The 14,057-nt window shown below is 44.9% G+C and overlaps 1 protein-coding gene across 3 annotated transcripts in view; it reads right to left on the reverse strand.

Annotated features, from left to right (window-relative positions):
* Positions 1-11,135, reverse strand: part of KLHDC8A (kelch domain containing 8A) — a 29,254-nt gene extending 18,119 nt beyond the window's left edge. The window contains exons 1-3 of one of the 3 annotated variants that reach the window (XM_084853264.1): positions 10,898-11,135; positions 10,306-10,721; positions 5,711-5,875 (exon numbers count right to left, since the gene is read on the reverse strand). In XM_084853264.1, coding sequence (XP_084709390.1) covers positions 5,711-5,875; positions 10,306-10,681 — 541 coding nt within the window. In that variant the 5' untranslated portion in view covers positions 10,682-10,721; positions 10,898-11,135. Of the gene's footprint in view, positions 1-5,710; positions 5,876-10,305; positions 10,722-10,829 lie in introns of all 3 variants that reach the window. The other 2 variants (XM_084853265.1, XM_084853266.1) reach the window with 2 other exon arrangements.
* Between the last annotated feature and the right edge of the window lie 2,922 nt (positions 11,136-14,057).

Below are 14,057 nucleotides of genomic sequence, written 5' to 3' on the forward strand. Positions count from 1 at the left end.
TGCCATTTCCTTCTCCAGTGGACCACATTTTGTCAGAAATCTCCGCCATGACCTGTCCGTCTTGGGTTGCCCTGCACGGCATAGCTTATGGCTTCACTGAGTTACGCAAGCCCCTTTGCCACAACAAGGCAGTGATCTATGAAGGGGGCTAGGCACCTTAAACACTAACAATAAGCTAACACAGATGCCCTTTGGAACTTAATTAAAAAGATTTTTTAAACTCCTGCATATCTATTGATTCGGTTCAGGTATTACACCGCAACATCAGGGGGTTGAGCAATTGCACAAGAGTCAAACAATGAAACAGATCATACACAGTCTGTTTGTGTGCCAAAGAGCATGGAATTAGGACTGGGTAGGGATGTACGAAACCCCGCTTACCTGGCTCCGCCGGGTTCCGCTGGGGGGGGAGGCACTGGTCGGCCGGCTCCACTCTGCGCGGATTCCGCGGAGCCGGCAGCCGGCTCCGCCAGCAGCTGGACATCCAGCTGCTGGCTAACAGGGATGTAAATGGCGGTGGCCATAGCCGCCACCGTTTGCGTCCCTGAATTCAGTCGTGATAGGCTACATAAAGACTTACGTAGCCTATCATATCTGGGTTAAAAAAAAAATGCATATGCAAATGGCGGCAGCTATGGCCGCCGCCATTTGCGTTCCTTATTTTTGGCCATCTTAGTCTACGTAAATATTTATGTAGACTAAGACAAAGACAACAAAGGGGAATGCAAATAGCGTAGCGGATGCTATTTGCATTACCTTTTATTTTCACCGTCTTGGTCTACGTAAATATTTATGTAGACTAAGATTGCGAAAATAAGGGGGAACGCAAATAGCATCCGCTACGCTATTTGCGTTCCCCCTTATTTTAGCCATCTTAGTCTACGTAAATATTTACGTAGACTAAGATGGCCAAAAATAAGGAACGCAAATGGTGGCGGCCATAGCCGCCGCCATTTGCGTACACGTTTTTTTTTTAACCCAGATGTGATAGGCTACGTAAGTCTTTATGTAGCCTATCACGAATGGGGGGGGGGGAAACAGACTGCAAATGGCGGCGGCGGCGGCCGGTCAGAAGACCAGCTGCCGCTGCCGCCGCCGCCACCACCAAAGCTGCCGCTGGAGCCGCCGCTGTCCGGAACATCCACCCCAGGTAAGTCTCGTCCCGGGGGGATCCGTGGGATGGCGGGGTGGTGGTGGTAGGCCGTTCCACCATGGAGTTCGGGGGGCCGAATGCACTGGCATTCGGCCTCACCGAGATCCATGGCGGAATTCTCTGACATCCCTAGGACTGGGCCTACCACAAGTAGAGTAAGGTAGCACCCTCTGGTGGCAGATTTTGGACTGTGAACAATTTGTAAGAACATAACAAGAACAGTCCTGGATCAGACCAAAGGCCTGTAGTCCAACATTCTGTTCCCAGAGTGACCAGGAGGGAAGCTCACAAGCAGGACATGAGGGAAATAGCTCTCTCCCATTGCCATTTCCCAGCAACTGGTATTCAGAGGCATGCTGCCTCTGATCCTTGAGGTAGTATACAGTCATCAAGACTACTGCACAATGCTATGCACATTCAGACAGAAGAAAGACCTACAACTCCCAACATGGATGGCTGGGGAATGCTGGAAGTTCTAGGACTTCTTTCTATTTAAGCATGCATAGGATTGCACCCTTATTCTCCATGAATTTGTCTAATTCCCTTTTAAAGCTATCCAAGTTGGTGGCCTTCACCACATCTTATGGCAGCAAATTCCATAACTTAGAATCATAGAATCATAGAATAGTAGGGTTGGGAGGGGCTACAAGACCATCGAGTCCAACCCCCTGCAGGAGTCCAAATCAGAGCATCCCTGACAGGTGGCTGCCCAGCTTCATCTTGAATGCCTCCAGTGTGGGAGAGCCCACTACCTCCCAAGGTAATTGGTTCCATTGTCGTATTGCTCTAACAGTCAGGAAGTTTCTCCTGATGTTCAGCCAGAATCTGGCTTCCTGTAACTTCAGCCCATTATTCCATGTCCTGATGATCGAGAAGAGGTCCTGGCCTTCCTCTCTGTGACAACTTTTCTAGTACTTGAAGAGTGCTATCATATCTCCCCTCAATCTTCTCTTCTCAAGGCTAAACATGCACAGTTCTTTCAGTCTCTCCTCACAGGGCTTTGTTTCCAGTCCCCAGATCATCTTTGTTGCCCTCCTCTGAACCCTCTCCAGTTTGTCTGCATCTGCCTTAAAATGCAGTGCCCAGAAGTGGGCACAGTACTCCAGATGAGGCCTAACCAGTTCTGAGTGGAGGGGAACTAGTACTTCCCAGGATTTGGAAACTATACTTCTATTAATGCAGCACAAAAGAGCATTTGCCTTTTTTGCAGCCATATCACATTGTTGGCTCATATTCAGCTTGTGAATATGAGCCAACTTAACTATGCCCCGTGTGGGGAAAAAATACTTTCTTTTGTCTGTCCTGAATTCTCCTGTCAATCAGCTTCATTGAATGATCCTCTGAATCCAAATCCTATGTGGAGTCACGCCCTTGAAGTTCATGAGCTTAAGTGGGCCTTATTCTGCACAGGACTGCAGGCTTTGCTTTATCATTGTTAGTCACTGAGGGATGAGAGGCAAGTTAGATTTTCTGTCTCATACATCCACATGAATGAATGAAACCGATGCAGACACCAGCAGAATTAGAAGATACTTTTAACTGAATGGGATCTCTAGAACTATTCTTAGTAAAGCAAATAATATTTTAAAAGGAAAATATAGACATGATTTCAAGCCCATGTGGCTAAGGATAAGTAGAATCCAACATGTCTCTGAGTTTCCTGCTAATTTCAGAGTAACAATATGTCTCTAATTCACCATGCACTTTGCTCTGACACTGTGTAGCCAAGACTGGAAAAACTGCACTGGTGTAATTATGACTCATTTACAAGTCTTGGATGCTTCTGTGACACATCTCAGCCATAACACTGATGTCTAGTTATACAGCTAAGAACTGAGCAATGAGTAAATGACGGAACAGGAGTTGGGAGTTTAATGGCAATAACACCACACCTTACTGCTACTATAACAATCACACTTAGGGATGCTGGAGAAATCTGCAACGGAACCAAATGAGTTTGGATTTTCATGAATCCTACCCGCACATGCTGCAGCGAACTGGCTTTCCCCTGTCAGGTGGATTCTGTGAACATGCAGACTGGTTTTCTAACCTTCAAGAATTTTGCACAAATTTCATCATAGAAAAATACGCAAAATTTAAAAACCAAGCCAAAAGTGTCCATTTCCCCCATAGGCTAAAATGTGGAAATGCACATTTTGGGAGAACTTACACATTTCTGATAGTGAGAATTTGCACAAATTTGGAAACAAAAAAAATCAAATTCCATGGATGGGCAGACAACAGAACGAAAGGTGCCTGACAATCCATGAACGGATTTTACACAATCTATACATCCCTACTCAAGCTAAACAGTTTCTCCATCAATTCACAGTCCAGAACTTGACAGGATGCTGCCTGTCCATCCTGTCCCCCAGCTTCTACTTCAGTGGGATTACCTGGTGATGGTGGCAATGACTAGCCAGCAGGTCTGTGCTCACTGTCAGGCAGCTTGGAGCTGCCATATTAAGACAAAGTCTAACATTCATAAAGAGCTCACCTGATTGCAGACCCATCCCACTTTCTCAATGAGCTTTTCTACCCAAGGCATTTATTGTGCACTCGTCATTCCCTAGTCATGGTTGTTTACCAGTTCTTTAGATGATGTCGTGGCCCTCCAGTTTTGCTTCTGTTTTTAAACAGCTCTTTTGGCGAGTTTTTTTAGAGCAGGGAAAATGTGGTATTATTTAAAGAAAGTGAAAGAAAATGCGGGGAACAGCAATGTTGCTAATATGGCATTGAACAGAAAGGTAGTGGGGACTCATTTTTTAATTTTTTTTTTAAATTAGCATTATAGTGATATCACCAGAACACACTTTCATTTAAGCACTGTTTACTAATTTGTTAATATATTAAAGAAAATATCACCGGAAAAAGCATTTTAGCTCTAATTGAAAGATTGGTTAGAAACAACAACAGGGTGAAAAAATAGTAAAACTGATGGAAACGTAAAATTGAAGGTAGGTTGACCTGCCTGAGGTTGACCTGCCTGAGACATCACCGCATACGTCAAAACCTCACCCCTTTTAAAAGATGGAAGAGCAGTGTTAAAGTTGTCTACACCTATGGGCATTGCAGTTCTGTGTTCCTAAAGGATTTCCTGCATTCTGAGAAAGACAGAAGAACCACAGGGAAATAGAGAAGGACAATGTCTGAATGACAGCATTGTGCTGCTGTCCCATAAAAACTGAGTAAATGCGAAATGCTTAATGTGGAAGCACCCTGAGCTGAGAACTCCTCCTCTTCTTCCTCTTCTTTCTACTCCTCCTTTTTCTATCTTATTCCTTATGCCTAGAAATAAAAGTGTTTGAGCAATGCCTAGTGAAACAGCAGAAGTGGGGAAAAGGGTCTAAGTTGTTGGGGGCATGGCTTGAGTACTCTGCATAACGTTTTGCCTGTCCTCATGGCTACTGGAACCAGAACAAGGGCTGATAAGGACATTTCTCCCAGGACCGGGTGGCTTCTCCCCATCTTTCAGGCCTCTACTGATGGCCAGAAGAGACAACTGATCAGCATTCTGCACAGCAGGATGAAGTAGTGGGGAGCTGGTTTTGAGAGTGATACAAGAACCAGCTAATTAGCACTCTGCAGAGGCAGCTTCTCCTGGAAACAAGAAGTGGCTGTTCCAGGTTCAAGTCAGTTTGAAAGTTTGTACATCTGTCCTCATAACAGCAGTTTTCCTCTTCAAGGTATGTACGAGGGTCTCAGACCTAATTCTCTACTTGCAAAATAAGAAAATACACACAAATGTGCTTCTTTTGTATAATAAATACAGGCCACAGGATTCAGTGTTTTTCGGTGCAAAACGTTAGTTCCCTTGCTGCTGAATACTGGATTCCTTTTTTATTAGGCCACATACCCTAGTATATAAAGAATGTAGATGGAAAACAAATGTGGCATAGGTGCCTGTAGGATCTTATCCTAGAACACCTGTATTCGAGTACTACCTTACATACTTGCTGAGCACTGTTGGGCAAATTTCTCATCCTAAGTTTCCCTTAAAAGGGGGATTATAATGATTTACTTCACAGGAGTGCAAGAATGGAAAAAGTTATTCTTGAACATTTTCTACACTACAAGTATACTACTACTACTACTACTACTATGAAGAAGAAGAAGAAGAAGAAGAAGAAGAAGAAGAAGAAGAAGAAGAAGAAGTTTTAAAATAGAAAAAAAACAAACTTGTGCACAACAAATTTTGGGAACAAAACACACTGAATGGGAAAGATACATCTGTGGGTGCCAACCATATCTGCCCTTTAGTCCTAAAATATGGGAGAGTTCCATTCATGAAAATATTATTTTCCTCCATCTTGTACAATAAATGCAGCCCATGGACTTCTGCAGAAAAAACTGACCTGGAGGCCCAGCTGCAGGTCTGACCTTTCTAATCCCTGAGAACTCCGGAGAATGCATTGCATATTTTGAGCGGCTGTTTGGGGCAGGGGGATAGAAGGCAGCTTTCTGAACTTCTTGGGAAGGAGGGGGAGGGGAAGGGTTAGGTTAATGGCCAGTCAAACGCATAAGGGTACGAGGAAGAGGCTCAAGGCCCATTCTTACCCAGCACATAGATCTTTGTGCCCTGCAGGAAAGAGGTGGCAGCATACCTGGGCGTGGGCATGGTTGCCAGAGATACCCAAATGTCCTTTAGCATGTCATAATGCTGCATATAGTTGTGAGGGCGCAAGTCTGCTCCCATCCCACCTGCTGCATAGATTCTGTAGTCTGGAAAGAACAGCAAGAGAGAGGAGACAAAAAGAGCAAACATGGAACTGGCTTCTAATTTATCTTTGATTTATCTCAGCAGCCCATGAAGAGGTTGCCTCAGTGTGTATGAAGGGCTAACGGCACATTACAGTTAAACACACATATTAGAGTCCCAGTGCCCGTAAAAAAAATCAAAGCAACTTGAGAAAGGAAAAAAAAGTTGGTGTGGAGAATCCGACTGGAGGTGTGCATACAGTGCCTTGCATAAGTATTCACCCACCTTTGACTTTCCCCCATTTTGTTGTGTTCCAACCTTGAATTAAAATGGATTTAATTAGGATTTCTTGTCACTGATCTACACAAAATTGTCCATAATGTCGAAGTAGGGGGGAAATGTACATATTTTACAAAATGATTTACAAATAAAATACTGGATTGCGGAAGTATTCACCCCCTTTGCTGTGACACCCCTAAGCTCTGGTGCGACCACCTGCCTTCAGAAGCCACATAATTAGATGAACAGAGTCCACCTGTGTGCAATTCAAGTGTCACATGATCTCAGATTAAATACACCTGTTTCTGGAAGGCCCCAGATTTTGTTGAAGAGCATATCTAAGCCAACAGCATCATGAAGACCAAGGACCTATCAAAACAAGTCCAGGATAAAGTTCTGGAGAAGCATCAATCAGGGTTGAGTTATAAAAAAAAATCCCAAACTGTGAACATCCCCCAGAGCACCATTAAATCCATTATTACAAAATGGAAAGAATATGGTATAACCACAACTCTGCCTAGAGAAGGCCGTCCATCAAAACTCAGTGACTGAGTAAGAAGGGCATTCATCAGAAAAACAACCAAGAGGCCAATGGTAACTCTGAAGGAGCTGGAGAGATCCACACCTGAGATGGGGGAAACCATCCATGGGACAACTATCATCTGGATGCTCTGCAAAGGCTTTATGGAAGAGTGGTGAGAAGAAAGCCATTGCTGAAAAAAAACCATATCAAATCCCATTTGGATTTTGCCAAAAGGCATGTTGGAGACACAACAAACATGTGGGAAAAGGTTCTCTGGTCTGATGAGACCAAAATTGAACTCTTTGGCCTTACCACAAAACCCTATGTGTGGCGTAAAGCCAACAGTGCTCATTGCGCTGAGAACACCATCCCCACGGTGAAGGATGGTAGTGGCAGCATCATGTTGTGGGGATGCTTTTCATTGTCAGGGACTGGGAAACTGGTCAGGTTGAGGGCAAGATGGATGGAGCCAAATACAGGGCAATTCTACAGGAAAGACTGTTTCAATCTGCAAGGGCCCTGGAACTAGGATGGAGGTTCACCTTCCACCAGGACAATGACCTTAAATGCACAGCCAAAGTTACACTGGAGTGGTTTAAAAACAAGAACCTGAATGTCTTAGAATGGCCCTCTCAATCTGACAGAGAATCTGTGGCAAGACTTGAAAATTGCTGTTCACCAATTGTCCCCATCCAACCTGACAGATATTGAGTAATTTTGCCAAGACGAATGGGTAAAAATTGTGGGATCCAGATGTGCAAAGCTGGTAGAGACTTACCCCAAAAGACTCACAGCTGTAATTGCTGCCAAAGGTACTTCTACCAAGAATTGACTCAGGGAGGTGAATACTTATGCAACCAACAAATGCCAGTTTGTTTTTGTTTAATTAACTTTTGTGCCACAGTAAAAAATATTTTACGCCTTCAAAGGTTATGTATGTGTAAATCAAATCATACAAATACCAATTAAATCCATTTTAATTCCAGGTTGTAACACAACCAAATGAGGAAAAGTCAAAAGGGTGTGAATATTTATGCAAGGCAGAGTGTGTGTGTGCACCTAAGTCTTTCCCTGGCCACAGTTTCTCTGCTCCCTCCAATACGCTTTTCTCCCTATTGGGGAAATGCTGCTGGCAGAGGGCAGGTTGTAGAAAAACTTCCAGCAGCTAAAGGTCTGGGTCTAATACATGCATTCGTATGCAATATGACGACAGCCCCTGAATGAAAACACTCATTATATTTATTATTATCTCCAGTGGTGTAAAGGAGCCAGGGCTCACAGGGATGCAAGGCAGGCACTTTTGATTAACAGAGATGCTGATATTATCTGCCACAAACCCCTTAGAATTCTCTGTTCCCTCTGAGTGTAGCTGCATCCTCACAGGTGCTGCAGCAGGGGCGTGGAGTGGAGGGATGCGAAGGGGGGAATTAATTTTCCCAGCAACAATATATTATTCTCTGTTATAATGCAAAGTGTTTGTGGGTGGCTTGCTCTTGAATGGGCAATTAAGACCCATTAGCTTTACAAAAGACCTGCTCCTGGCAGAGATGGAAAGTGCTAGAATTGGTTTGCTGATATGGACCAACACAGCTGCCCGAGTTTTTGGACTCTCCTTCTTGGGGGCATGGCGATGGGGACTGTCAGGATGAGTGCCTGCACTTCAAAATTTACCACTCCACCACTGATTATCTCACTTTTCTGTTATAAAAAGGCACTCAGAGCAGCTTAAAACAAATAAAAAAACAAGAAAAAATCTCATCAAAAAAGGAACACTACTAAAAGCAGACATTAAAACAGCAGAGTGCAGCCAATTAACAGATTTAAAAGTCACATGTTAAAAGAAAGGCAAATTTTAAAAGTCTTTCATAGGTGCATAAAAACAAGACAAGAAAGGGCCTGGGAAGATCTCCATCGGGAGGGTCTTCCACATTCTTGGTATCACCACTGTCAAGGCCCCATCTCATGTACTTGCCCATTGTATCTCATCTAAGGATGGGATCTTAAATGGTGGACAGGTCATGTGGGAGCAGACAGTCACAATGGAAAAGCACCAATGGAAGCTCTCCTTCTAGTTCAAACAACGCACACACTCCCCTGATCAGGATTGGGACCATAGTTGGGGGGCAATGTGTTAAAGCCTCCACCCCCACCAGGATCCTGATCTGGATAAGCCCCCACTCTTGCTATTTACACTTTAAAAACCATTCAGACAATTGATAATTGCATGAATGGTGTCACATTTAAGTTGTTCCTAAGGTACCCCATCTCCAAGCTGCTTAGGGCTTTAAATATTAAAATAAACATGGCATCCATGAAGCTCATAGAGCTGGAAGGGTTCCATAGATCATCTAGCCCAGCTTTCCCCAAGCTGGGGCCCTCCAGATGTGATGGAGTATCATCTCATCATCCCCAGCTAGCATGACCATTGGTGGCTGGGATTGATGGGAGTTGCAGACCGACACATCTGGAGGGTTCTGGCTTGGGGAAGACTGGTGTAGCCCAACCCAAGACTTAAGATATGACTTCCACACAGTAATCCTGCTATGGATTTATCTACAATCATTGTCCAGAGAATGGGGTTCCACAAATGTAGAGCAGCAATGAACAATGTGCATTCTCTGGTCCTAGCTAAATTCCAATTGATGCTTGCCTCCTAAGCCATGCCCCCCTCCCTGGAGCACCATTTCAGGCAGTCAAGGCCTTCTTTGGGTGATGTGAGGCTTTTGACTCTCTCTTTCCTAACAACAGTTCTATCACGTTGCATTGCAAAAGATTTGAAATGGCTCAGGATTTCAGAAGCAGCTTGTCAAGTGAGGCACAGAGATGCTTTTGGGGGGTCAGGCGGGGGGAGTCCAGTCCTCTATTACATACAGCTTTATTATTTATTATTTATTTATTAATTGCATTTATATCCCGCCTTTTTCCTCTTGCAAGGAACCCAAGGTGGCGTACTTTATCCTCCTCTCCATTTTATCCTCACAACAACAAGCCTGTGAGGTAGGTTGGGCTGAGAGTCTGTGATGGGCCCAAAGTCACCCAGTGAGCTTCCATAGCCAAGAGGGGACTAGAACCCAGATCTCCCGGCTCCCACTCCAACACTCCAACCACTACACCGCACTGGCTCCCTTTCTCAAAATGACCTTTGCTTTCACATTTCTTGTACCCTGATCTGGAAAAGCTCTTCAAATTGCTCCAGGCCCTTGAAAGCACTGATTTATTTGTCCTTCAAGAACTCCAAAAGCAGTTCTGCAAAACACACACAGCACAGACCATCCTAAATTTGGAGGGATACAGAATGTGCCTGGCTGTTGTTTTTTTGCAAGCGACGCAGAGGTCAGGGAAACAAATGCTGTACTCTTACAAGATAGGCTTCACAGCCAGCTCTAGGCCAGGCTGCTAAAAAAATCACCTCACCTCACCCACAGCAATTTAAAGGAAGTCATTCCAGCAACCCAGGTACAGGAGTCAAAGGCATGTAGCCAAGTGGGCCAATAGCTCCCCGCTGACAAGACCTGTCTCTGAGTAAGGAGAATTGACTCAGCCCTACCAATCAAATTACTGAGAAGAAATACAATTGGGGAGGGAGGGGGGCTTTCCTGAATGTCAATGTTATGGTGTCACCAACTCCTTCAGTAAAAGAATTCCTCTTGCCTTTCACGGTCACAGAGATCCCCATGGAGGCTTCCCTCAAGGAGCTTCTTTTCTTCCACTTGCCCTCGTCTATGTTGTACATCTCCACAATCTTCAAGGGCATCTGATTGGCTCCAACGCCTCCGATCACCATTATTCTCTTGCCCAGCGTAGCCACAGCTACGCCAGCCCTGGCTGTAGGCATGGGAGGGAGGGAATTCCATTGGTTGGCTTCAGGGGAATACACCTCAAAACAGTCCATGGGAACGCCATTGTCATTGCAACCCCCAATGGCAAAGACCTGCCCACCAGCCTCCACCAGGGAGCAATAGACTCTCGGGCTGGGCAGAGGTGCAAGAGTTTTCCACTGAAAGTCCTTGACGCTCGGCACTTCCATCTTGGGGACCAGGCGGCATTTGCTAGGCAGCCTGCTTATTCTGCAACAAAACAAAACAGAGAGTGAACCATCTCAATCACACACAGAAAACCAAACTGGAAATCGAAATTCCAGGTGGGTAGAGACTAGAGTTTAACAAGCAACACACCCCTGCTCCCACAGCCACCAACAGCAAGGTCCTGTCTGCTCCACAGACACACAAAGCAGAGGAGGTACCTGTCACTGAGTCTCTGTTAATCCTCCATTTCTGCATCTGCTGGGTCCTGATCCTAAATCATCATAGTAAAACACTCCTTGGATTCACTCCTTTCTTTCTGCTTCCTTAAAGTGGCATTAAAACATAGCGGAAGCTCTCCTCCTCGAAAAGCTTTCCTTCTATGAACTTTCTTTCTCCCAAAGGTCTCTCTTTCAAAATCCCTCTGTCTGTCTGTCTTCTGTGTCTTCCTGGACCGGCAACAGTCACATCTCTCTCCTCCCCCTTAACCTAACTCTGCCTTACGCAGCAGAGTGCTGAGCTGTAAGCGTGCTAGAGAACAGCCCATTAGTTAGGACACAGTCAGAGTCACAAGCTCCTATCACAAGCCAAGGGATTATTTTTGCTCTCTTGCTCTGAACAGCTGACAAGTATGTAGATGAGCTGAATAAATGTTGGAAAACAGAGAGCTGTGTGTACAGAGAGAGGCAGCGGCAGCACAGTCCCCCACCTGAGCACAAGAAGATACAGTCAGGAACCCAAGGCTTCCTTACAGAGCCATTTTGGAAGAAATTGAGGTTGCCTAAAAGAAGTGAGTAAAGGTGCTTTTATTTGCTTCTCTGGCCTCCTGTATGCCCTGCTGCAGTCACCAAGTCCTACTTTCAATGTTACTGCATATGTAGGCCAAAGGAAAGGTCTTACATATGTAACGCTGTGTAATGTAAAAGCTCTTGTCTGCGTGATGTTTCCCAGCACACGGAGCACCTGTTCGCTACCACTGCCACTAGAAGCGTGCAGTGCTGGAGGGCAGATGCGACACACACTGGGGCTGCGCAACTGTAGCCGCATTTCAACATTACACTCCCCATGTGCAACCTCAGTGTGAGTACAAGTTTTCCTGTGGCCTACATGTGGGGATAGTAATATTTACCTTGGGCCTAAGTGCACTTGGGGCAGCTGGAGAACTTCTGGTGCTCACTGACAATTGGCCCATCTTGTTGTTGTTGTTCAGTCGTTCAGTCGTGTCCGACTCTTCGTGACCCCATGGGCCATAGCACGCCAGGCCTTCCTGTCCTCCGCTCTCTCCCGGAGTGTGCTCAAGTTCATATTCATTGCATCGGTGATACTATCTAGCCATCTCATCCTCTGCTGTCCCCTTCTCCTTTTGCCTTCAGTCTTTCCCAGCATCAGGGTCTTTTCCAGAGAGTTTTCTCTTCACATTAGGTGGCCAAAATATTTGAGCTTCAGCTTCAGTATCTGTCCTTCCAATGAGCAGTCAGGGTTGATTTCCTTTAGGATTCACTGATTTGACCTCCTTGCAGTCCAGGGGACTCGTAAGAGACTTCTCCAGCACCACAGTTCGAAAGCATCAATTCTTCGGCGCTCAGCCTTCCTTATAGTCCAGCTCTCACAGCCATACATTACTACTGGGAAAACCATAGCTAACAAGGGAATGGGCAAGGGCTGGGGGAGGATAGTTCATGCCTGTTGCACTAGGCCCCAGAGAGCAGGCTAGCAGGCTTAGAACTACTGCAAGCTTCCCCTCTCTCCTTCTGAACTTGCCGTAAAGGGGTCAGTGAGAGAAGGGGTGTAGCATTCCACTAGAGAGCGGTTAGACTGGAGAAGGTGATGAGGCCCTCGGGCACTATCTTCCTGCAACCCTAAATACTTCTTTGAGAAGCTTGTCCTGTTTACACAGTCAGGGATGTTTCTAGTGGCTCTTTCATATTGCCACAAGGGATAGTCAAGATTGTTTCCAGGATCACAGATTCAGCGTTCTTTCCACAACCTTGTCTTCATGGGCTGACCAATAGGATGGCCAGTTGCATATAGCCAAAGAAGAGGAAATGCATCACCAAAAAAGAAAATAAAAAGCGGACAAAAAAGAACACCAATTTGCATAAAATTTGGAAGTGCTAATTTATATCTGCAAACATGGAAATAAGTATTATAATTTAAATAGAAATATAATATATTTCACCACAGTGGAGAAGACTGTGACCAGGTGGCCTGTGTGCCTTCTCAGTCTGCTGTCCAGGTGCTAACTTCCTAACTCTTCCTCTCCTTTCTTATGGTTCTTTCTGTTTACATCGGACTTGGAGCTTTTCTACACGAGGCTGTTAATCACGGTATCTACTTTGGGTTTGGTCACAGAACTGTGATCCGAGCTCTACACAAAGAGCTTTTCCTTTCCTGCTTTTCTGCTACATAACTTCTAGGCGGAGCTGTGCTATAGTGGAATAGCACGAATACACAAGTAGAAACAGCACTTTCAGAAATAATACCCCATTTTCCCCATTCTCAGAATAAAACAGGAAAGTGCTGTGAAAAAGCCAAAGTGGAACTGGAGGATCACAACATCGTCTAAAGAACCCACAAACAACCGTGAATGAGGAATGACAAGCACACAGTTAAGCTTCGTGTGGAAAAGCTCATGGACTGGACAGCCCTTCAAACAGAGGATACGTTCAAAAAGAAGACTGTCCTTTGTAAAATAGGACACATGGCCACCCTAGCAGAAAACCCCAGGCAATTTGTAAACATGGATGTGTGCTTACACTCATTTAGGTTGTTCTCAGCTCATTGTATGATTGCAGTGGATTCTAATTTCTACCCAGTCTCTCATTCCTGCCTTGCTTATTGTCCTCCTGATATGAAGTGCAGTCAATTTGAAAGGTATGGCTTTATACCCACAATTCTATAAAGCAGAACCCCAGCCACCTCTTTGTTTTGAGTGATCTTCCATCAGTCCCTCACCTGGTGTTTAAAAGATGAGACACAGATGGGGAAGAAGGTAAATTTCCCTCACTGAAAGGGAGCTTTGCCAGTTTTACTTGTTCAAATCAACAACAGCTGGCAAATACAACTGACAGGGCTGCAACAACATATTTTTAAGGTCAGCGGAGAGGTATGTTGCAGAGCTGGAGTGGGGGAATAAGTTTCTTTTTAAAAAAAACACATATCCTAGAACAGGGGTGGGGAAAAGGGGACTATGGAATAATGATGGTCATAGTGAGGTGAATTTAAAAAGTGACCGAGTTAGTCTGTTGCTGACCAATAAAGAGCCTTGTGGCACCTTAAACATTTATTATGGCATAAGCTTTTGTGGACTTCATCAGGTGAAGTGGACTCTGATCCATTAAAGCTTATGCCATAATAAATGTATTAGTCAGTATGGTGCCA

Source organism: Heloderma suspectum, chromosome 4 (genome assembly GCF_057233095.1).
Source record: "Heloderma suspectum isolate Gila_16-S chromosome 4, 16-S_ref, whole genome shotgun sequence".
NCBI lineage: Eukaryota > Metazoa > Chordata > Lepidosauria > Squamata > Helodermatidae > Heloderma > Heloderma suspectum.